Consider the following 23,339-nt stretch of genomic DNA (forward strand, 5'->3'; position numbering starts at 1 on the left):
TAGTTTCACCCAGGATGTAGAAACATACACATCAGGCTTACATGTCATACATATGTGCTAGTGTGCTTGTGTTCAATCAAATCAAACAGATGAATTCTCAAATGCCTAAAGTAAGTAATCAAACTTAGAAACTCTATCATCAGATCATGTGTTCACAAATTTAAACTCACTAATGAAAATCAAATCACAATTCTCAGATCAACAAAAATTTTAACAAACATAAACATGTACTTTTTCTTTCAAAAATTTTAACAAAAATAGGGACTAAGTGTGTGTAAGGTGTCTCCCATACCCCCAAACTTAAATGACACATTGTCTCCAATGTGTATGTAGCATGGAAATATCTCACCTGGGAGATGGGGGAAACTGGCTGGAATGGTATGGCTCATAGCACACCCTCAAACTTGAATGCAAGCACACTTGTCTCTGAAAAACAAAACACTAAAACAAATAAAAAGAAACTAAAGATAAACACAAAAATAAACTGAAAAACAAACAGAAGAATAAAAGGATATACTATGGGGTGCCTCCCATTTGTGCTAAGTTTAACGTCTTCAGCCAGACTGTGATGCTCCTTTTAAACTTGAAGCACCAGTCTTGCACCAAAGAGAATAAATTTTTCCTACTGCACCTTGATTCCAAATGTCTCCAAATTGGGGCAGATCACTCTGAGTATTCTCCAACAGTTTCTCATCCGAAAGGGAATCATGAATTGGAATAACATGAGAAGAATACTCAAGAGGTTTTTCTACCTCGATGGTCTCTTTTTGCTCAACACATAGCCCCAACAGACTTCTCTCCTGACCTCTTGGTACTTCGGGAATAAGAGCTGATGTTGAAGAAGCCTCAGTGCTCTCTTCTTTTTCCCGATGTGGATCCTGTTGAACCTCAATTTGCTCCTCCTTCCTTCCTTCCACTTGATTTTCAACCACTTCTTCACTCTTCAGTATGATTATAGCTTGCTCATGATAGCAAATACTCTCATCCTCCATGCAGTGTCAATTGGAATTGGCCACCGACTATTTTTAGAGGTCTTCTTCTTTGAGGGTATCTGATATTTTCTTGAGGTGAGCTTCTATCCCGGTAATTGATTCAGAGTGAAATTTCTCCATCTCTTGTAAAGAGTTTACCATCTGATTAGACTCGCTCATAGAATTCAACATCTTACCTTTAAGATAAGAAACCGTCAAAAGAGATGGTTCTTCTTGATATTGTTGTTGTGGTGGCCAATAGATGCGATATAACTCCTCTTCTTGAGCTTCTATTTTGGCGTTGATGGATTGTAGCAGTTGATTGTTGGTCTCTCATTCACTAAGAAGAGATGAAAAATCATAACTCTTCGGAGGAGGTGTCTACTCTTCATATTGTTGAGGCCAATAGATGGGAGATGCTTCCATCTTTGCGTCGATGGATTGCAGCAGCTGATTATTGGCCTCCATTTGGCTAAGAATAGCTGACACATTTTCTTTAAAATTAGAACTCTTCGGAAGAGGTGGCTAGGTCTGACACTGCTGTTGTGGAGCTGATTGATCATAGAACTGCGGATATGATTGATTGTATAGTTCATGAAATTGTGGAGCAGGAGCTTGCGCTTGCCATGATAGATGAGACTGGTGTCTCCATGAAGAGTAGAAATCATTCCCTAGTGTGGAGAACAGTGTGTTCATATGGGGTGTTGGAATGTCTCCCCACATGAGTGAAAACAAAAATAAAATAAAAAGAAGTTAAAATAACAAAAACAAAATAAAAAAGAAAAAGGAAAACACAACTGGCCCCGAAGAGTAGGAATCTGCACGTGTTCGCTCGATCGCACTAGAGAGTGCATTCGATCGCACTCATGCAGAGGTGTGTGTGTGTGTGGGGCTGCGCTCGTGATCGCAAAGGCGCACAGGTGTTGGTGCAGTCAAGCACACAACGAAGTGCGCTCGAACGTACTCGGGCAGAACAGAAAATAAAGAAACATAGCAGCTTCAATACTGCTGTTCGGCTTGCACTCAATCGCCCTGTAGCAATGCGCTCGATTGCACCAAAGGTGTGCTCAATCGCACCGCTACAGAACGGAACTCAACTTCATGAAATCATAAAACAAGAAAAAAATTAAAATTAAAAAGAAAAATAAACTAGGGGAAAAAAGAATTTCTAAACAAAATCAAACAATCCTTGGCAACGGCGCCAAAAACTTCTTGTGCCAAATACTCACCTAAATTAATAGGCAAATACTTGGTACGTCTTACTCGCAAGTGCATAAAATCATTCCCATGAGTATTGTAGTTTTTATTTAGAATTGTTTTTCCAAATTAAATTGTCAAATTGTCACAAATTTGCAATGTTATATATATATATATATAATGAAAAAGTTTAGGTTTTGACATCCACCACAAATTAGACCAATTAAGATAATATTAGGCCAATGTTCCAATCATATGGTATATTTAATGCTTGTCAACCCAAGAACATGATATCTACACCTTAAGTTATTGATCTTCCTAAGCAATGAATTAGGCATGACATCTACTCTAATTCATTTCTTTCTTAAATGATTTAGCATGGTATCTACTAAATTGTTCTTTAGGAAAACATAATTCTATGGAGATCGACAAATACATGAGTCGTAGGGCATGGTATCTTCTCATAGTTCCCATGTTGATTAAGCCAAGAAGCCATTGAGAGGTTCTTTTGTCACTTTATTAACCTCAAGATTCGATCATCTAAATTGACTTAATTAACGGATCCATACCATAAAATATGAGGAATTCAATTACATAGACATAATAAATTAAAATAAACCACCACATGATTGAAACAAAGGCACTAGAATTAAATTAAAAAGATATGATTAGGGCTTCAATCTAGCCCAAACAAAGAGTTTAGTTACATATAATGAAACTAAAACTAATATAAAAGGGAAAGAAGAAACCGGAAAACGCTTCTTGAAGTAGCCTCCAAATTCTCTTATCTTGAATTGTCTACTTTTCTAAGAGGTCTAGACGTCTATTTATGGGTTTTTGAAGCCCTAGAAACCCTAGTAAACCTAATAAAATCGAAGAACAAAACCCTAGTCCAATTAGGATTTGTAAAGCCTAATTTTAAGTGCAAAATAGGTCTTTCCGCATCTAGGTCTCCCGAATGCGCTCGATCGCAGTGCCTTGCGCTGGATCATTCCTCTACTATGCTCGAGCCTAGGTGTGGTCTGCTTGATCCGAACTCCAGCTTTTCCCAAATTTGGTCCTTTATGCTCAAAACTTCCAGAAATGCTTCATTTTCCTTCAAACACCTAAAAATAGACAAAAATACAAAAATGAAGTAAAACAACATAAAATAGCACAACTAAAGGGTTAACATACATAAATTAAGGGGCTAAAATATGTATATTTTAGCACTTATCAAGGATTGCCCACTTTCTTTTCTATTCGGATCAAGAGTGAAAATGATCTCTTCTTGTAACCATTTTCCTTATTAAATTAAAAAAAAAAAAAAAAAAAACCTTTTTTTAAAGAAAAAGAAGAAGAAAAATTAATAAACAATTCACTTTTTAAAACACATAATACAAAACACTTTTAAAAAAAAACAAAACACAAAATATAACATAATTTTTAGATTTTTTTTTTCCTTTTTTTTTTTTTTTTTTTCTTTGTAGAGAACTTTTCAAAAAATATTTTGACAAAATATGTGTTTTATTTTTTTTTTCCTGGTGTAATGACTCACTTATTATTTATAAAAAAATAATTTTTTTAATATATGTGGTTTACATGCTTTAAAAAAAAAAAAAAAAAATACTATTTTGGTTTCAATTTGTATCGTACATAGTACCTCGCTTAATCTTAAAAATGGAAATAGTCCCTCTGTCCATCTTCCATCTATAAAATTAACCAAAATATACATCAATACCCTTCAGAACATGACATTTGTCCCGTATGGCTTATTTATATTATTTTATAATTAAAAACATTAAAAAAAAAATTAGAAAAAAAAAAAAACAGAAAAAAAAAAAAGCTGGGGTGACTTGAGTGTTCAACAAAATGTGTTAAAAAGGCTATAAAGATTTTAGTTTTCTTCGAGCACCAAATAAAAATTAGACTTCTTTGCCCCTTTGTTTGTGCATGGGATGATTATATATTCATTCTTTCGCCGAGAACCCTCATTCTGGCCGCTCCTTACATCTTAAAACTCTAAAGAAAAAGAGAGAAAGCAAAGAAGACCATGCATTCACTGTTTAATCTCCTATTTCATTATTCTAACCATTTTGATAAAATGATTATGGGCAAGGTTGATATCTTTTATAAGTAGATCATTGCAAGATTATAGATATGGGAAATGTGACTTCCTTTTTATAACAAACGACACTAAAACACACACTAATCCACATTTTAAGTTTTGCAAATGGGTTTTCAACGAAGCTAATAATAGTTAATAATTTTGATATATTTGATGCGTGAAGTTGGGATTGTTAATAATAATTATGATTGGTGAATGTTGTTTACTCAGACTTTTGTGATGATTAGACAAGATACGTATAAATATAAATGTGTACTATTCTTGTTTTTATTATTTCCTTTACACCATAGAGTTGCAATGCTTGACCATTGTACCAAAATAATCCCTAAGATATCAAAAGTATCCCAAGATCCCCAACATAAGTTCTCTGTCCAAGTGCTTGTCGCCAACCATTTAACAAAATCTGTTTGAATGCACATACGGATCTACTTCACAACCGATATTTAATTGATACATTACATAGCTAATGACTCAACTTATTATAAAATTAGAAAAAGCGGCCATTTTCGTCCCAGATAAAGAGCAGGTGGCCACCCCTTACCTGGTAAGGAGTAACATTCCTTTAGAAGGGGACAATCGACTGCCCTTAATTAGGGAGGAGCGACTAACCAGGCCTCACTCGCTTATGGGTGGGGGTCAAGGATCCTCTCCATTTCAAACGATTTGTTTGGTCTAGCTGACCACTTATCGATCAAAGCTATCAAGGTCGGCCGAATTCAGGCAAACATTTGGAAAGAAACCACTCTTTACAGTATCGATGCCTTGAAGAAAATTCAAAAAAAGCAACGGAAGAAACATCTCAATGCAATGATTTAACTTTTGATTTCTAAAAGATATTGTTGATTGTATATACAATATCCGAAATATACAACTCTTTCCTTCCCCCGAGCCGTTCTTGGTCAAAAATTTCCGTCATTCGTTAAACCAGGCTCACTCTGATGATAATTACTCAACCCGACATCTTCCCAACCTCCTGCAATTACAAATCAATGTGGAGACAAAAACTAAAAAATGGCAGGAGGGTCACGAAGAAGTAAGTTAGTTACAATGTCAAAATTTGGGTTCCGACTTGATGATGAAAAGTATACAATATTCTTCTATTCACACAGGGAGCATATACTTGGGTTTTAGCCGTTAAGCTTTGCCAAGAACTGGCTCAGATTGTATTCTTCAGTATACTGTGATTGATCCCAGAGCTCCTCGAGTCCTCCAAGGATGGCTTTTAATCCTTTCCCGCTGCCCGCCAATTTTGTATCTCCAACATTGGTATCCGAAGGCTTTGATACCGAAGCTCCTCCCTAAAAATCATATGAATGTTGAAAAATGTCACAACCCAACTCAGAAGATGGAGAAAAGAAAAAGAGCAGCCAGATTATGATACAGAAAATAGATATTAAATGCTACATGCGCAAAAAGACCCGACAAAACAGAAACTGAAAATATCAACACCCTCTGCTAAACTGGAAATGCCTGGCAAGATAAGTTCCCGTATTTGATCAATTTAGTCATTCATTGAACTTCAATTATGGATATGTACAATAAAGTGCAGTTAGAAGTACCTTCTTAAGGGTTTCTGCAGATGTAAATAGATCAAGCAATTGATCTGTATTCATAGTTTTCATACTTGCATTCTCGGAATTAATGACAGCATCAGCAACCGATACTTTGAACTTTTGAAGGCTCATAACTTTCTCTTCCAAGGTGCCACGCATTATGAGACGATGGACATTCACAACTTTCCTCTGCCCTAACCTGTGTGCTCTGTCCATTGCCTGCAAGTGTAAAAATATTAAACAAGCAAATTTGTAATGACAGAACGAAGAAAAGGTCTGTCTTCTCTTTCCCCTTGAACACAAATATCAAAAGTTGATTTCCTTTGGAGAAGCAAATGAAGAAAGTAGAAAACAGAGAGAGAGAGAGAGAGATCGTGACGAAGAGTGAGAGACAAGGGGGAGGAGGAGGGCATGAATTAATATTTAGCTACTTGAATAGTTACCATAAAGCAGGGAATGAAGCAACCAACAGATACAACTATTATTACCTGATGATCTCGCATTGGATTCCAGTCATGCTCCATAAAAACCAGGGTGTCTGCAGATGTTAGGTTCAAACCAAGCCCACCAACTGTAAAAACATATTAGAATCAACTTACTTCCAGGAGGAATCTCTCAGTAAACAGGAGAGAAAAAAGGAACTTACCATGTGTTGTAAGCAGGAGGGCATCAATAGTAGGGTCAGAATTAAAAGCTTTGACAATTTCAAAACGTTTTTCGGGTTCAACTGATCCATCAAGCCGCAGATATGTAATACTGTTTTAAAAGGTAACATGTGAAAACCCATTAGAATGATGAATTCATCAATAGACATTGCAAGACTCATGTTTCTGCAGTTTTTGAATGATTAATTTGAGAAAGGGAATGAAAAAACACAAAGCAAAAACGGATTCTTTTCAGCTGTCAAAGCCTGGGGGAGTCTCTTTGAGCAGCCAACTAATCCTAAAGCACATGTAGTTCCTTCATCTTGCATGTACCAGGCAATTCTTCCAAAATCTAATACCTTCTTGAGCAAATGGCAGTAGGATTAGAACCTGAGTGATGCTTCTTGACGTGTCATGAATTCAGGCTGAACAGCGACTTGGCACAAGCCGTCCAGCGTAAAGAGATTAAAATCTCCGTAAATGGAAAAGCAGTTCACTAAACTACTATGGGTGCGTTTGGCCTTGCGGTTTCATAAACAAAAAGTGTGATTTGAGTTTTCAAATCGCAAATAAAGAGGTGCTTTTTTTTAAAACGCACAAATCTTAAAGGCTAAATTACAATTTTAAAGGCCAAATCACTATTTTGCCAAACACTTAAATGCATTTTTAAAATTCACGTTTTCAAATCGGACATTTTTAAATTGCGCTTTTTAAAACCGCAATTCCAAATGAACCCTATATTATTGTTTAAATTCTTTCAAATCTAATAATGTATTTTTTTCTATAACATTTGCCTCGACAAGACAAGTAGTTAATCCAATGGTTATGACACACCCAGAGGAGCATTATACAAGAAATAGATTTTATTATTCCAGTTCTTTTCTTTGGTTGGAATAAAAATGTGTACCATACCGTACGACCACAGATATGCAACTTAACAAACCAAAATGGATATCCTGTTTGCAATTCTGAATAGTCAAAGTCTTACTTCAGCTGTCTTCAATTGTGTGCGCGTGTGAACTTACCAAAAGAAAGGTACATATTCATGTGTAGCGGAACCAAACGAAAAGAATTGTATAAACAAACAAAATATTTTAATTTAGTGAATAATAATTGAGGATAAGGAGGCTAACTTCTTCATATGGGTGTGAAACAGGTCTCTTTCAATTATGTCCAGAAAGGCCTGCACAAGATGCCAGTACATATCAGAAAAAGCACAAGGGTCTAACCTCACAGACATTAGTCAAACAAGGAGTATACAACACATACTTTATGCTGAGCGAATATCAGGACCCTGTGCTGCCCAACACTAATGGAACCTTCAGAACTAGAAGCATCAACACCTATTCCACACTCTTCAAGAATCTCCTGAAGAGCAACTAGTTTGGGAGAGTGTTGCAGTTTATGAAGTTCTGAAATAATGTCAGAAGTTGCAGGTAAGAGTTCTGGCAAAACGAATGCCAATGATTCTGGAACCTTTTCACCAATGACAAGCAATGGATGACTACAAAGTTTTAGCAGGTACTTAAGTGCCTGAAACATGGAACATAATACATACATCATGTCATTAGTGCCTGAAACATGGAACATAATACATAAGTCACATCAATGATTACTGCTTAAACATAAAAGATAAGTACCAAAGGGTTAACTACATTAGTCAATTCATATTTTAGTAAATTTTTTATTTCACCCCCAAATGAAGTAAACAGATGACATTCTTGTTCCATTAACCCAAACACCTTAACCCTTTCCGCACCCCCAAAAAAAAAAAAGAAAAAGCAAAAAGGGAAAACCCAACACTCAAAATGATGATGAAAAATTGTGGTAAAATCCAACGTGATTTGTCGGCAGTATCTTGGATGGTTCTCAGAAACAGCCCCTAACCACTTAAAGCATGTGCCCAGTACAATGAAGTTCCATCAAGCCCAGCTAAAAGGCTGTTAGCCATTTGGAATATTTTGAAACACTCAAGTTTGACCCGTGTGATTGCTCAAATCTAATGCTAAGGAAAGAAATCAAAATCTGGAGGAAACTTCAAGGCAGGAAAGAGTGATTGAGTCATAAACATAAAAAATTTATCTGGAAATTATTTCAATGTCACATCACCTGGAAAATATGCGAAGATGCTTTGGGTGAACTACTTCCTTCTCCCTTATCTGCTGACTCATTTACTTTTACCATACTTGAGATTTCTTGCTTTGCATGTGAACCAGAAAACTGTTCATAGAGTCTTAATTGTACAGGGCTCAGGTCACAATATCTGTCCTGAATAATTTTCTCAGGCAGATCAGACAGGACTTCATCTTTTGTTCGACGGAGGAGGAATGGCATGACCTATTGAACAGAAAATCCCTCAATTAGAAGCGGACCTAAGTTAATTTTTGTGTGGTTTCAGAAAAATAAAGTGCACCTGCTTGTGCAACGCCTCCATTGCAAGTGCCCCAGCTTCAGCATCCTTGGCAGAACATTTAGGATCTCTAGCAGCGACAAGTGGCTTCCCATAAGTGGCTTGGAACTGCAAAAGTGGCATAAAGGGCATTTAACAATAAAGGAAAGAAACCAAATGAAACTAAGTACAAAGTGGGACCACTATCAAAAAGGCTGAAGTCGACAAGTAATCTACCAAATAAAAATGTTGGTCAATCAATAAAGCATCATAGGAACGCTAGAGCCAGCTTGTCAAACAACCAAAGGAGTTTGATGAAGCAGAAACTCAAACCAATAGTTACATTTAATATTGTAACCATTAAGTAATTCATAAGATAAAAATCGAGATGAAGATCAAACATTTTTTTCTGACGAGAGGAAAAAAATAAAAAATAAAAAAAGCTAATAAACCTTCTTTAATGGAAATAAATAGATTAAAAAAGTGTAAGCTAAGAAATTTAAACTGTGAAAAAGAATACCAAATAGAAAATTCTAGTTTATAATAACATCCTGTATATGGGGGCCGGTAAAAGTGGGTGCAGGATAAAAACCAAGGTAATCAGAGCTAATAAAACAACAATGACCCCTAATACTCACACGATAGAAAGCTGAGGGAAAAGAAAAAGAATGAAACACAGCACCATTGGTAAGTGAATCTGTGGAGGGCATTTCAAAGTCTAAAAGAAACCAATACAACAATTTGAAATCAATAAAACAGTACCTTTGCGAACCTATACCCAATACAGCAATCTAGTTGATTGTAATGCACTTATTTCATGTGATAGGAACAAAACCTTGATTATGATGCATTTTTAAAAGATGATAACCATCACTGTATAGAGGCCCTCAATGAATCCCATAGCACTCAAACAACCACGCAAACAAAATATGTTGAATATAAATAAAAGTCAGGAGGCACAACACATACTTGTCTCTCGGTTCCAAGAAACCCTGGCATTAGGAAATCGAAGAGGGACCACAAATCCATGACGTTATTCTGCAACAAAAGATGAACCATTTTCAGACAACCAATTAAAACTTTTAGAAGCTCCTACACTTTATTAACTAACCTGGATTGGTGTTCCACTCAGTATCAAGCGGTGCTGGGCCTGCAACTGCTTTACTGCAAGTGTAATTTTAGACTTTGCATTCTTGATAATGTGTCCTTCATCTAAAATACAGTAATTCCATAGAAGCTGTCCAAGATAATCAATATCTTTACGGACCACATCGTATGATGTTATGACAATGTTATGCTTCTTAAAATGCCCTCTAAGAGAAATGCGCTCTTGAGCAGAACCAACATATTGGAGAGTAGATCCTACGGAAGCATCAATATACTTCTCTATCTCGAAGGCCCAATGTCCAACAAGGGTTGTTGGGCAAACTATTAAAGACGATGGAAGATCTTCACCGTTGGTCAAAGTGTGATGCTCAACTATGTCAGATGCCACAATTGCTGATGCTTGAAGTGTCTTACCAAGGCCCATATCATCACATAAGATTCCATGAAGCTTGAAACGTTTTAAAAAGGCCAACCAATTTATACCTTCCTGTTGGTACCTAGAAACACCAAAAAATCATCATAGCTCAGAAGTAGAGAGTAACTTCAATTATTGCTTTAAATTTTTTTATTTTTTTTTCAATTGCTCTTGAACCCACAACCAACATTTGGCAGCAGGATAAAACTACAAATACAAATAGTTATAAATCCAAGAAGACGAAACTGGAAATAGAGGAAAAAAATCCAAACTAATTTCCCTAGAAAAGAAACCGGAGAGAGAGAATATTAAATAAAAAAGATGAAAGCAAAAAGAGAAAAATAAGAGCTCCATAACAGAACTACCGAAATTAACTAAAGCAATTTGAACAGTGCACTCAAATTTAAAAATATAAACCATATCCCATACACCCTGTCAAATAATAATATATGTCAATGTGTCTGGATTGACATCTGCTCAAATTCAGACCAAAAGAGAGTTTGTTCAAATTGAATGTCAACAGGAGTTCTTCCCTCAAAAGGACAGAGCAAAGAAAGCTTTGAGGACTCTTCCAATCAATGATAAGTTTTTGTTTAAACAAATAACAGTCCACATCTGTCCCTATAAGATTTGGACAAATGGTATGTAAAATGAAACAAAGGGTCATGCCTTTATGGTTAGTTGAGTTGTTGGGTTGTTGGAGAGATTAGTTTAGAAGCCAATTGGATATAGAAGTGTGAAACCTGATTGCCTTGTGCTTAATGTAGTGCATTTGGAGAGAACGCAATGCTCGAAACTTCAAAGATTGTGAAAGGACGGTGATAAGAGTTAAAAGCCATTGTGTTCAATACTCTTTTTGTTTGGGCAGCTACATATAATTGTTCTCATTTTTCTAATTTCTTAAGAGTTCTTGATTTTTGTTTCTCTTCTGCTTCATTATTTATCTTGTATACTCCCTGTATATTTGGGTTGTGCTCCTTTGTATCCTTTTTACAAGGTCGAATTACATATATAAAAAGAAAAAGAAACAAAGATTTTATTTTTATTTTTTTAAGAACCACTCATAACCTACACCAATCTACAGGAATTGATCTATTCCAGAGGGTAAGAGCTAAGAGATATACTAATATAGGAAGTGGGATGGAGCCCTTTAAACACTGGTTCATGTCTCAATTTAAAGTTGCAGATTTCCACTTCATAGCAATACTAGTGAGTCTAATCTAATTCATCAGATTTTGAAGATACAGCACGTCGGGACGCTAAACTTATCAATATTGACCAAGTCCTTAATATTGGTCTTCATTCTAAGACCAAAAAAAAAAAAAAGTGAATTTTCCAATCAAAATCTTTTCGTTAGTGTGAAAAGAAGGAAGGCCCGATTCCAAGTTGCTCAAGAATAATTATCTTATCTTATTAAACTGAGGAAGGAAAAGAGAGCTACTCTTTAATCTACTAACAGTTACACAAGGGGAGTTCTCTTGTGATTCAATGTTGACAAGGACGTCTCGCACTCAATTCCTGCATTAAACAAGGTGCACTGCTCTTCTTTACTGAATCATGATTGGCTACCTAAGGGGCCTTTACAGCTTGACTCGGTCGGTCTGGGTAAAACATTTGGTATGGCATGAATGCGTAAAAGTCTTAACAATCTGAGCTGAAGGTAATATTCAAATTCTCCCAGCACCTACAAAATACTACACTAGGTCACTCCAAGTGCAAAAACACAAGCAGAAATTTTAGAACTCTTGGTATAGCATTGCCAAAGATGTACAGGAATGTCCCCAAGTGAATGACGTCTGGCTAACACAAGACAGACTATCTTGTTCAAGTCAGAATCACCTTTTCAGGAGCTCAAAAAATTAGTGTCAGAAACACCATTGAAGCTCCTCACATATAAAATAAATATTACCTAGAAATACAGGAAATTTCAAATCCAGTCAGCTTCTCCAAAGCTGACACCTTTTGGGTTTTCGATTCACTTCCTATCATGCAGCTCTATGCATGTGTCCTGAAATCTGTATCTAGAAGCCCATATGAAATTACAAGATTGTAGCTACAAGGTATTTGATGTGTTCATTGAATTCAACGTTTTTAAGGAATATGGATGTATGCATGTGTATATGGCAAAATAGGTAACCATAATTAAACTTGTGTCTATAATTACCAGGGGACAAACGAGTTTATTTTAATTGATAAAACTAGAATGTCATAGATACCTTCTCAATGTCACTTTCAGTTCAACATGGAGCTTGTAATCATCAATATGAGAGTTGTCGAGTAGTTGCTCCAGAAACCGTGCATCTTCTGCATTTCTAGATAAATCTTCACTCACTCCAACAGGTGGGGGAAGGCCACGTGCTAATGGAAGAAGAGGCACAAGGGCAGCAAAACTATGGGTCACACTCTGTCTGACAGACTGATCACAATCGCTCATACACTTCAGAAGAGGAACAACTAACAATGGAGCATAAGAGACCAGCTCCACGCTCAATCCATGAACAAGCAAACTAATGAGCATGCTGCCACCCTGTCTAGCTTGAACAGATGTCATATCCCCTAACATAGGTATGGCATCTTTTATTACAGCTCCCATAACATCTTTAGTCATTGACTTGGCCATTGAAGTGATGCACCTAGAAGCAGCTAATCTAACAGCAATGTGGGAATGGCGAACACATTTGAAAATGCAAGGGAGAAGAGTGAGCAGTTTTCGTTTCAATGCCTCATTTAGCATGGGAGCAATAGAGCGTACTACCTGCAAATCAGAACAATATATTGAATGAAAACATACACACACAACATAGGACTAATACCATGAGTGACAACCAACCCAATTGATGGGAACTAGAGCCTTAATAACTGATTCAGTTCAGGCCAATGTAGGTGCCAAAACTATTAATAATTATGAATCAGAATATGCACACACTGTTTAGGATGACATCCAAACACAACAATTAACAATACAAAGTTAACAGAAGCCAAAAGCACTTAATATCAGCAGTGTAAAAAGGAACCTGGATCTCATGTATTAGTTCTGTGAAGAGGAGTGGCAAAACTCCTGAAATTACTAATAAAAGACCATAGACAAGCATCTGATTACATTCCGATTGCAGGTCTACAACTTTAAGGGTCTATTATAGCTTAGTCAAGAAATAACTCAAATAAATAGGACGGGACTACAAATTTCCTTTGGGATTGAGCGATGCCATCCATTTGAAGACAAATTAAGGGCCGATCGAACAAGCTGAAAGGAAATCATGTACAAGCCAGTCGAGTTTAGGTTTTACAATGGACTGCTTATTTATTAATTAGTTTACATTTTAAGATTTTTTCCAATTTTAGTTTGATACATGTAGGCGGCATCAATTTGTTGATAGAGGATGGAGCCAAACCCCATTAGTTAGGATTAAGTTTTAGTCTAGTTTTATGAAATTAAACTTAAGGCAATAGGCTCCACGTGCACATTATGGTGCACTCAGATCAGACAGACTTAAGTTTTCTCCATGCGCTAGAAGAAATCAGTAGTCCTATGCCGGGTTAGTCATCAAAGATCAGTCCTTACTAAAAAAAAAAAAAAAAAAAAAATCAAAAAATCTGCAACAAGCACTTGAGGTAAGGCCACTGATAAAATGAAAGTTCTGCAAGAATTTTAAGAGAAGTGAAAATCTTACACTGAGGCTATAAGAGAGTTTTAGGGATAAATGTTATTAGGGAACTGAAAGAAAAAGAGATATCGCAAATCTTGCAGAACAAATAATAGTTTGCTCAAATCAAGTGTGCAGTACATACACGAAGTGAATGGTCATCTAAAATGTGACAACGAAAGATTGATAATAGACGGCATCGTTAAGTGAAATGAAGAAAGCAAATGTAAATGACAATGAACCTAGTTCCATGTGCATATCTAAACTCAGAAACAGGAACAGATTATGCTAGTGACATAGAAATCCAGTGTACAAATGCTGAAACCAACAGCAGATGGAGGATTTTTGCATATCAAGTTACCCTGGCAACAACATAATATCCTTTCTGCATTGTTAAATATCATAATCAAAAGAAACTACAAAGAAGGTCAAATAACAAATTTGAGGATAACAGTAACCTGGATATTATTTATCAAGATCTGAGGATCCTTAATGGATTCAATAGCTAGCATAACTTGCTCTTCTTCTGCAGGAGTTAGACCCTCAGTACTGCTAGGCTTAAGAACTTCAGTAAGGCAATCCCACAGTTTAGGAAGGTTATCAAACAGTGAAGCACCAAACTTCTCACAGAGATGCCTTAATGCAACTTCAGAGCCACGTCTGCTGATGAAGCCCTCAACCCGTGACCGGTCTTCACCACCAGCCAGCATGTGAACTTTTGCCTTCTGTTTACCTACACTAGTCCCAAAGGATAGGAGACCTTGATCATTAATTACCTCTATGGAACTGGTGACTACAGCTTGAGGTGTCTCACTAGGATCCATGCATGTTAAACTACAAATATTCTTGATTAACTTATCGTTTGGGCTAGGCCTACGTGCAATACAATGAAAAATAAGCTCCGCTAGTGCCTCAGCAGCCTTCTGCTGCAGTAATTCCTCCTTCAGAATGTACATAAGGAATTAGAATCAACCATGAGACATCTGTGCACGAAGAAAAAGAGTATTTACATCCAACATACTACCTGCTCTCTTTTTATTGAAGCCATCAAAGGCAAAATAATTGGATTAAGTCGTGCAGGAAGCTCTGACATCCAGACAACTGAAGCAGCAACTAAGGCAGAGACAGTAACATGCAGATTACTCTGCCAATCGTCACAAAAATGTAAGAATGGGCATGTCAAAAAGTCAGAGTGGAAAATATCATGTATAACTAAATGCAGATTAAAAAGAGAAAAAAAAGGAAAAACCTATGTAGAGATAAAATCACAAAAGATTGACCCAGTAGCATAAATCATGAATGTAACAAACCCATAGCGTGACACCGGAAAGGAAAATAAAATTTTATCTTGTTCTCCTACACATGGAAGGACTTGAAGCAGCTCGCAACAATATAACGTTACAACTCAAATATACCTGAACACATTTTAAATAGCCTGAAGTTGTCAAAATTCGTTGTTTAGATGACTCCACATCATCAACAAAGTTCCCTCCTACAGATTCATTCCCAACATTATCATTACACGCTGTTGGAACCTTTGATGCAAAATTAATCGCATCATCAGCACTCAAGCTCTCCAAGTCAACTTTGATTGTAGCCAGAAAATCCTTAGACATGTCAGATGCCTCAATAGCGCGTAACAACTGGGTGGCCTCACTGCGCATCTTAGAATATGTTCTTGAAAGCTCAGCATAAGGAAGAAGTGAATCTTTTGAAGGGAATGCAGGGTTGGAGCATGCCAATAAATCCAACAACCATTCTTTGAGATGAATGGGAAAATTGGGTGGACTGCCAGGGATTCCAGAGGCATCCACGCTCTTGGTTTCTTTCAACCAGGAAATAAGAACCATGGATGCTACCTGATGGATTATAGGAAAATAATCAAAATATGAGGGGGACAGAGTATAGGGGAGGGGAAAAGTTGCGTTTCTGATCAGCCCCAAAAGGCACAACTAGTACCTGCCGTTGAACCCCAGATGAAGAGGTAAGAGCATTCCACAGTGGATCAATTACATAAAGCAGAGTCCCCTGCTGCAACTTAGCAGCAAAAATTCCCAATGCTGTTGCCGTAACCACTCGGGTATGAGTTACTGACATTTCTGAATCAGCGCCAACTATTATCTTAACAGAATTGGTAAAGGTATCTCCAACTCTTTCTTGTGGAATAGTTCCTATTCCAGATTCCAAGCCAATGTTTCTATAGGGCTCATTTTCAAGTTTCGCAGCTCTCATTTTAGCTGCTGCTCTAAAATGACTCTTTCGAGGAAGGGCAACAGGCCAAAACATTTTTGATGCATCTAATGCTGAACCATATGGAGTTGTTGCAAGTTCTATCCAAGCAGACATATATGACCCTGCGGCAGTTTCCAAGTCCCCCACTGGGCACTGGCACCAACCAAAAGGAATAGAGAAAGTAAGAACGACAAAACAAAAGTTAACAAATAAACATCAGAAAAAGGTAAAACATACACTCCAGAAGCAGCACAAAGAACACAGATATAGTTCATATATTAGAAAATAATTTTTTGACAAAACAGTTGATGTTTAAACAATTCTGACAGAATTTAATTATCAGCGTCTTTCTAGAGTTTCACTCTGGCACTTATTGCAATAAGAATAAGTTACACCATTAATACCATTCTAGACAGTTGAGTCTAAAGCAAACCTGCCTGGAAATCCTTTCATCATTCCAATAACAATTAGGTCTAGGGTGTCACAGTTTAGAGAGCAAAAGATAATAAATCATAGGATGCAGTCATTTAAGTCTCTACTTTGTTTTTGATTTCAGGCACACAAACTTTGTAAACTCGAAGTCAGAAATTACTCTTTAACATTTCATAAATTATGCTGAACAATGCTGCAATTGTAACCACTAACTAGCAAACATGTTTGGTAGATGGGCACATACATCATCCATTCAGCTTACTTTGCAAGGCTCAAACCTGAGATTAACAGTAATTGTAACTAGTGAATTTCTCCTGATCTATGTTCTTCGGATGTGTGTTCCTAGTTACAGTAATTTTTTATTCACTGTATTGTTGGTCCTAAACAACATAGGATTCTTATCGAGTTGGTTTGGTGTAGAGTCCAAAGTTTTTCAGCTTTCGGTTACAGAAGGGGCTTCAGGCTTGCGTCTAGTTGAAAGAGGTTGAGGGGTAGCTCAAGCAGTGTATGTGATTTAGTTGTTGTCAGTGGTGAAGAAGTTGGTCAAGGCGAAATGGCAACCGAGTTTGTCAAATCTCTGAGGGATGGGAACAAGGTCTTCTTAGCACAAAGATGTTTGAACAAGTCTGGCCAGTATTTGACGGTGTGGAGTACAGGAGTGGTGGTCAGCGAGGATTCATTGTTATCCCAAAGGGACGTGAAGGAAGGGACCGGAGAAGATGCGCTATGAGCTAAGTTGGTGGGTTTTCTGGACAAGCCTTAGGCGAAGGGAGCAAAGCCCCAACTCCACGACGGCGCAATGGCGGGTCACTGTCGTATGGTGAGGGCAGTGCTCCACTGGTGTCCATGGGGAAGACATATGGTTTAAGTGGAAGTGCGTCGGTGCAGGCAGTTATATCGCCGGTGGAGGTGGATGGGTATAGGTCCTTTGCGGAGGCCTGAAAGGGCCTCTGAAATTTTTTTTTGATAAGTAATAGCCAGTTTTATTGAAAGCGTAAAGGCGCTCCAAAGTACACCGGAAGTATACAATAGGATCACCTAACTAGAGAGAGAAAAGCGAACAAGGAAGTCATCATAGCTAATCGACACTGGGAAGACATATGCTACAGTCCAAAGATACAAAGTGTGGAAACAAAAAGATACTAAGTCTTCCAAAGAACCTTCCAAATCCTCAAAACACCTATTATTTCTCTACCTCCAAAGGCACCAAAAGAAACAAGTAGGCACCATCTTCTAAACCGCAGCACTCCTCCTTCCCGAAGACCACCAACATGCGAGCAAATCAGATACCCGTCTCGGCATCACCCAAGACAATCCAAACCGCCCAAAAAAAGCACACGACAAAGCATAAGCTACCTCACAATGGAGAAGAAGGTGGTCCACCGTCTCCTCATCCCTCTTGCACATCCAACACCTGTTCGTCACAATCACATGCCGCTTTGTTAGGTTGTCTAGGGTCAGAATTTTGCCCAAAGCTGCCGACCACACAAAGAAACTTGCCCTCGGCGGAGCATGTGTACGCCATACACTCTTCCAAGGGAAACGCCTCCTTTCAGAACCAGCCAAGGACGCATAAAGAAGTTTGACCTTGAACAGGCTACTTTTGGAGGACATCCACCACGACCTGTCTTCACACTCTCGTCTCACTCGAGTAGACTGCAGCAACTGTAAAAAAGAGGCAAAAACATCCACCTCCCAATCATGAGGCCCTCGAGAAAAGCTAACATCCTACTGATTGTAGCCACCCCTCACCTCCAAAAGAGCCGCAACTGAGGCATCCTTCGCACATGCAATGCTGAAAAGACCAGGGAAAGCTGTCTTAAGAGCCATATCTCCGCACCACACATCATGCCAGAATCGAACCCTAATCCCTTCCCCCACCTCAAAATGCATGAAGCCTTGGAAAGAATCCCATTCCTTCCTAATATTCTTCCATAACCCTATCCCAAAAGTACCTCCACACTCCAAAGAGCACCACCCTCCCCATAAGCTTCCAAACTTCGCATCCAAAATTTTTCCCGTCAACAAAGGGTAATTATGGGAATGGTACTTCATTTTCATTGAAGGGACAGGCAACTGAGAAGGTGGCATCTTGCTTCTAATCTACAGTTAAAGTTTACTTGAGGAAGGACAGGGAACTTTATGGTGAAACTTTCAATTTGCAGCCTCTAAGAGAAATGCTGGAACGCCTAAAATTTGAAGTTAATCATTGTTTTGATTGGGTCCATAAGGCCTAGGCTGTGTTGGCTTAGGTTATAGGCCAAGATCCAGAGAAGGTTATGTCATATGAGCCCAAAGTAAGCCCAACAATTTTTAGCCTTTCTAAGAAGCCCTTTGTTGCCTGCAGCTTTGCCCCAACTCCTGTGGCCCAGTTTAACCTTGTCTTGAAAGTTTGCAGCTTAAGCTGTGGCCCAGCTTAACTTAGCTTCAAAAGGTAAGGCCGTGTTGGTTCCTGCTCCAGGGGCCAAACTCTATCTTAAGCCCAAAGTTAAATTAATGTTTAAGTGGAGAGTGAAAGGGTCTTTAGGCCTTCTTCTTCAGGCTTGGTTGTCAATCACCCGAAGGTCCTTCCGAGGGTCCCCCCTGCAAGGATGGTTTGGAATCTCGCTTGCAGTCCCTACCATGTGGGGAGGGTAGCTCAGTAAGTCCAGAACTCACTGGCAGTTCTATTTTCAATAAGGACCTCATTGGTGGTCTTCCCCAAATAATGTCTCATTCTCGTGCTTCAGACTCCGCCATTGAGGAGGTGGCAACGTTGGTTGGGCATGAGCTCGGGCCACCTGGTTCTAGCATTGCAAGGAGGATAGTTTGCATCCGACAACTCAGATGTTTGCTAGAATCCCTCCCCCTGGATGGCAAAGCCTCTAGTGAAACCGAAATAGACAAAATAGCAGTTTTTTGCACTTCCCCCCTACAAACTTTGCTGGTGAACAGTTTAAGTTGGGTTCTTTACTTTCCAGGCTTCCCTCCCCCTGGATGGCAAAGCCTCTAGTGAAACCGACATAGACAAAATAGCAGTTTTTTGCACTTCCCCCCTACAAACTTTGCTGGTGAACAGTTTAAGTTGGGTTCTTTACTTTCCAGGCTTCCATATTACTCTGGCAGCAAAGTCCCATTCGTCGGTTCAGGAACCAAGTCTGTTTGCTCAAGGAAAGTGGACATGTGGGTTAAACTATTCCCTTTCAATTACGAGGATGTACCTTCCACTAGCTCAAGCCCTTTGCCAGAATTTTTAGTGGGTGTTGGTTGCAAAAGGAGGCAAACCGGTTCTTTTGCTAGACTTTGTTCTCGTCACTTCCCCTTATGTGTTGCAGGAAGGCATTGCTAGGGTAGTGAAAGGAAAATGTTCTAATTTTGTTGATTTGACTCGGTGCAAACGGGGAGGTGTGGCTAGTAGTGATTCTCTAGTTAACCAACCTTGCATGGATATGGACTTGTTCTCTGAGGCGGAGCCACTCCACTGAGTTCCTATCTGGCAGTAGCTAAACATAACTCATAACTGTACAAGGTCCATGCCTTCTGATTGGGTCTGCATATAGTGAAGAAAATTCCCCATTATGTAGGGCTATCGTGCAAGGGTTTTGAAGAGGAACTTTTGGCCTTGTTTATGGCCATTGAGGCAAGCTGCCCCAATCAAGCATCAACCTTTTGCTCGAAAGTGAGAAGAAAAAGGTTGTAGCGAAGTAAGAAGGCTATCCTGCACCATTGAAGGAGCTTGAGTTTGTTGGTAGCACTCTGAGAGTTGTGATGTGGAAGATGGCGCCTTCTTGTCTTGTGGCATCTTTGAAGGAAAAAAAATGATAAAAGTTTTGAGGACCGTGGGACAACATTGAATGAGCTTCAGTCTTTTTTCTTCAATACTCTTTATCTTTGGACAATTCAATTTGTACCTCCTTTGGTGCTTAGGTTTTATTATTTCCTAATTCTTTTTTCTCCTTCTAACTAGGTGTTTTTCTTGTATACTTCCCGTGTACCTGCTTGCATTTTATACTTTTAATGACATCTCGATTACTTATAATATATATATATAGAAAATTTTGCATAACCCTTTGAACTTTCAGCGCTTTTGCAACCATTCCCCTACACTTCAAACACTCTCAACCTAGTGTATCCAACTTTAAAAAGTTTGCAATCTCACCGTTTCGTTAGGATTTACTGTTAAATCTTGACGGAAAACATCAAAATACCCTTGTTTAAAAATAAAAAACATAAAAAAATAATAAAAAAAAAAAATTTGCTTAAAGGCTGTGGTTTTTTTTTTTTTTTTTTTTTTTTTTTTTTTTTTTTTAGAATTTGTGATTATTAAAAATAAATTTTTTTTTTAATACATGGGTATGAGAGACATTTCAACTATACTTTGTCTGATTTAACCCCAAACCCTAACAGTAGTAGCGACATTGCAAACATTTTAAAAATTTTGATTCTTTAAGTTTAGGGGGCTGATTGTAAAAGTATTGAAAGTTTAGGAGATTAAGTGAAGTTTACCCAATATATATATATATATATATATATATATATATATATATATATAACTCTTAAAGAGCTTAAGAATAGGAAAACTTATTAACAAAAAACTTTTCTACAAAATAACAGCATTAGCAAATAAACCATTCGCATTAATTATCCAAAGCATATAATTTTTTTTATATATATAAGTAATTGACATATAAAAAATGAATTAAAATAAAATTATAGAGAAAGTGACTAAACGACAGGGAAAACCAAAATTTGTTCCTGTCCCTAGATCTTCAACATATCTCACTTCTTTATCTACTACACAAAAGCTTCCATTTACCCAAAAAAACTATTCAAAGAATCAAAACAGATAATAGATAAAGAGAAAAAGAAGTAATGAGAAGAGAAATGCAGCTTATGGAAGTCATCCAGTCTCATAAATTTCTAACCTTAAGAAGGAGCCTCCAAACCCTCTCTGAGCACTGCAAGATTTCATCATTCGATTCCAGCAGCAAATTCTGATAAACAATTCTAAGGGTATCCCCCAAAATAAAAGAAGGCCAAAATGAATTATCAGAGGGCTCACGAATATTCCTTTTGCAGCCTGCTTCAAGCAACCGCTCCTGCAAATTGATATCTTATGTGAACCAAAAACTACAAGGAACCATTTTTAGTATATACCAAGCTTCATATGCATACATAGGTGGCAAAACCTTGCACAAGTTAAATGTTCCACAAAAGTAGTGACAAATTTTAAAGAGAGGGAGCAAAGCTAGAAACTACATTTTTATCCTACAATTATCCCTCAATGCTGACGTGGCAGTCCAAATTAACCATTGAATTAGTCCTTATTTTAAAAAAATCCAATGGTTTGTTGGGACTGCCACGTTGGCATTGAGGGATAATTGTAGGTTAAAAATATGGTATATAGCATTACTCTAAAGATAGGAGTTCATGTGTTTAATTAGCAAGTAACTCGTATTTAAAAAGAACAAGTATGAAAGAGCATAAAATACAAAATAGTTTACCAAAGTCCGAATAGCTGAATAACGAACTGATGTGATACTATGCCTCATGAATGGCCATAACCGTGGTGCCAATGTAGATAACATATAAGGATTTTCCCGTGATATTATTCCCCCAGCATCATCACCACGACCGGCTTCATTTAGATCAAATTCCTGGGTCTCTTTCAATGTCAAAGCTCCAAACATCTTAGGAATCATCTCTTCCTGGGAATAGATTTCCGCCAAAAGATTCATTACACTGCACACAAGCTTATGAAAATGAATCTCAATATATACTTTACTCGATGTCTTGTGTCTTAAGCTATCCTATAAATTTCAGAAAGTTCACCATTGCAGGACTGAACCAATATTCAACTTCTGACACAGTTCCGTTCAAAACTACTTATTTTGAAAGGAAGGTGACGGCAAAACTTTTAATTCATACTAACTTATGTATAAAAGATTTAGAAAAAATAGATAACATTTTTCACCATTTTGATTTTGAAAGAATAATGAATAGGACAACGTGACAAACTACCTCTTTGAAAAGCGAAAGTACGTGAAATAAATATTCAAAGCAAAACTATTAAGTACATAAAACTCAAAATCATAAAATCCCATCCATAAGTCTTGTATACAAGTACTTAAAAAAAATAAATAAATAATAGCATCTCTAAATAGAAAACAAAAGCCCTTATAAACATTCATGCATTCCCTTTCTAGTTAGGTGTTTCCTTTCGTATACCTCCAGTGCACTAAGGGGAGCCCTGTGCTTTCAATGAGATTAGATTATTACTTTATGTACCTTGCTTTTCAAATGAAAACCCAATGACCGAAATGAACTTAAACCAACAGGAAGTATAACTATGATCAACATGATCACTATCCCACTTACAATCTCAAAGCACCATCATGAAATTCCTATTTTTATCAAATGATGAGTGTTTCCTCCACGCAACCGAATAACCAGTGTACCCCCCTAATTCTCCTATAGGTACCAAGACACATATGCGATTATTGTGATTTGTTACAAGCATTAAATCTACATAAAAAGAGCAACACCTCAAGCAAGATATTCTTTAAATAAATTTATAAAACAGTTGACTAATGGGTTGCACATATCTTCAACTTCTTGCCTTTGAACCTCACAAGGTTTTTTTTTTGATACATAAAAGTCATTGTATTA

General features: G+C 37.5%; 1 protein-coding gene across 2 annotated transcripts in view; it reads right to left on the bottom strand.

Moving 5' to 3' along the window:
- Positions 1 to 5,074: 5,074 nt before the first annotated feature.
- RGD3 (ROOT GROWTH DEFECTIVE 3) overlaps positions 5,075 to 23,339 on the bottom strand; it is a 50,233-nt gene continuing 31,968 nt past the window's right edge. For both annotated transcript variants that reach the window (XM_059572376.2, XM_059572375.2), the window contains exons 13-29: positions 22,175 to 22,412; positions 21,596 to 21,769; positions 15,987 to 16,412; positions 15,443 to 15,886; positions 15,052 to 15,171; positions 14,486 to 14,968; positions 12,600 to 13,138; positions 9,973 to 10,465; positions 9,831 to 9,899; positions 8,886 to 8,990; positions 8,582 to 8,809; positions 7,742 to 8,005; positions 7,606 to 7,655; positions 6,475 to 6,584; positions 6,317 to 6,399; positions 5,835 to 6,047; positions 5,075 to 5,573 (exon numbers count right to left, since the gene is read on the bottom strand). In XM_059572376.2, coding sequence (XP_059428359.2) covers positions 5,403 to 5,573; positions 5,835 to 6,047; positions 6,317 to 6,399; positions 6,475 to 6,584; positions 7,606 to 7,655; positions 7,742 to 8,005; positions 8,582 to 8,809; positions 8,886 to 8,990; positions 9,831 to 9,899; positions 9,973 to 10,465; positions 12,600 to 13,138; positions 14,486 to 14,968; positions 15,052 to 15,171; positions 15,443 to 15,886; positions 15,987 to 16,412; positions 21,596 to 21,769; positions 22,175 to 22,412 — 4,210 coding nt within the window. In that variant the 3' untranslated portion in view covers positions 5,075 to 5,402. The remainder of the gene's footprint in view (positions 5,574 to 5,834; positions 6,048 to 6,316; positions 6,400 to 6,474; positions 6,585 to 7,605; positions 7,656 to 7,741; positions 8,006 to 8,581; positions 8,810 to 8,885; positions 8,991 to 9,830; positions 9,900 to 9,972; positions 10,466 to 12,599; positions 13,139 to 14,485; positions 14,969 to 15,051; positions 15,172 to 15,442; positions 15,887 to 15,986; positions 16,413 to 21,595; positions 21,770 to 22,174; positions 22,413 to 23,339) is intronic.

The sequence above is a fragment of the Corylus avellana genome, chromosome 10, assembly GCF_965113065.1.
Source record: "Corylus avellana chromosome 10, dhCorAvel1.hap1.2, whole genome shotgun sequence".
NCBI lineage: Eukaryota > Viridiplantae > Streptophyta > Magnoliopsida > Fagales > Betulaceae > Corylus > Corylus avellana.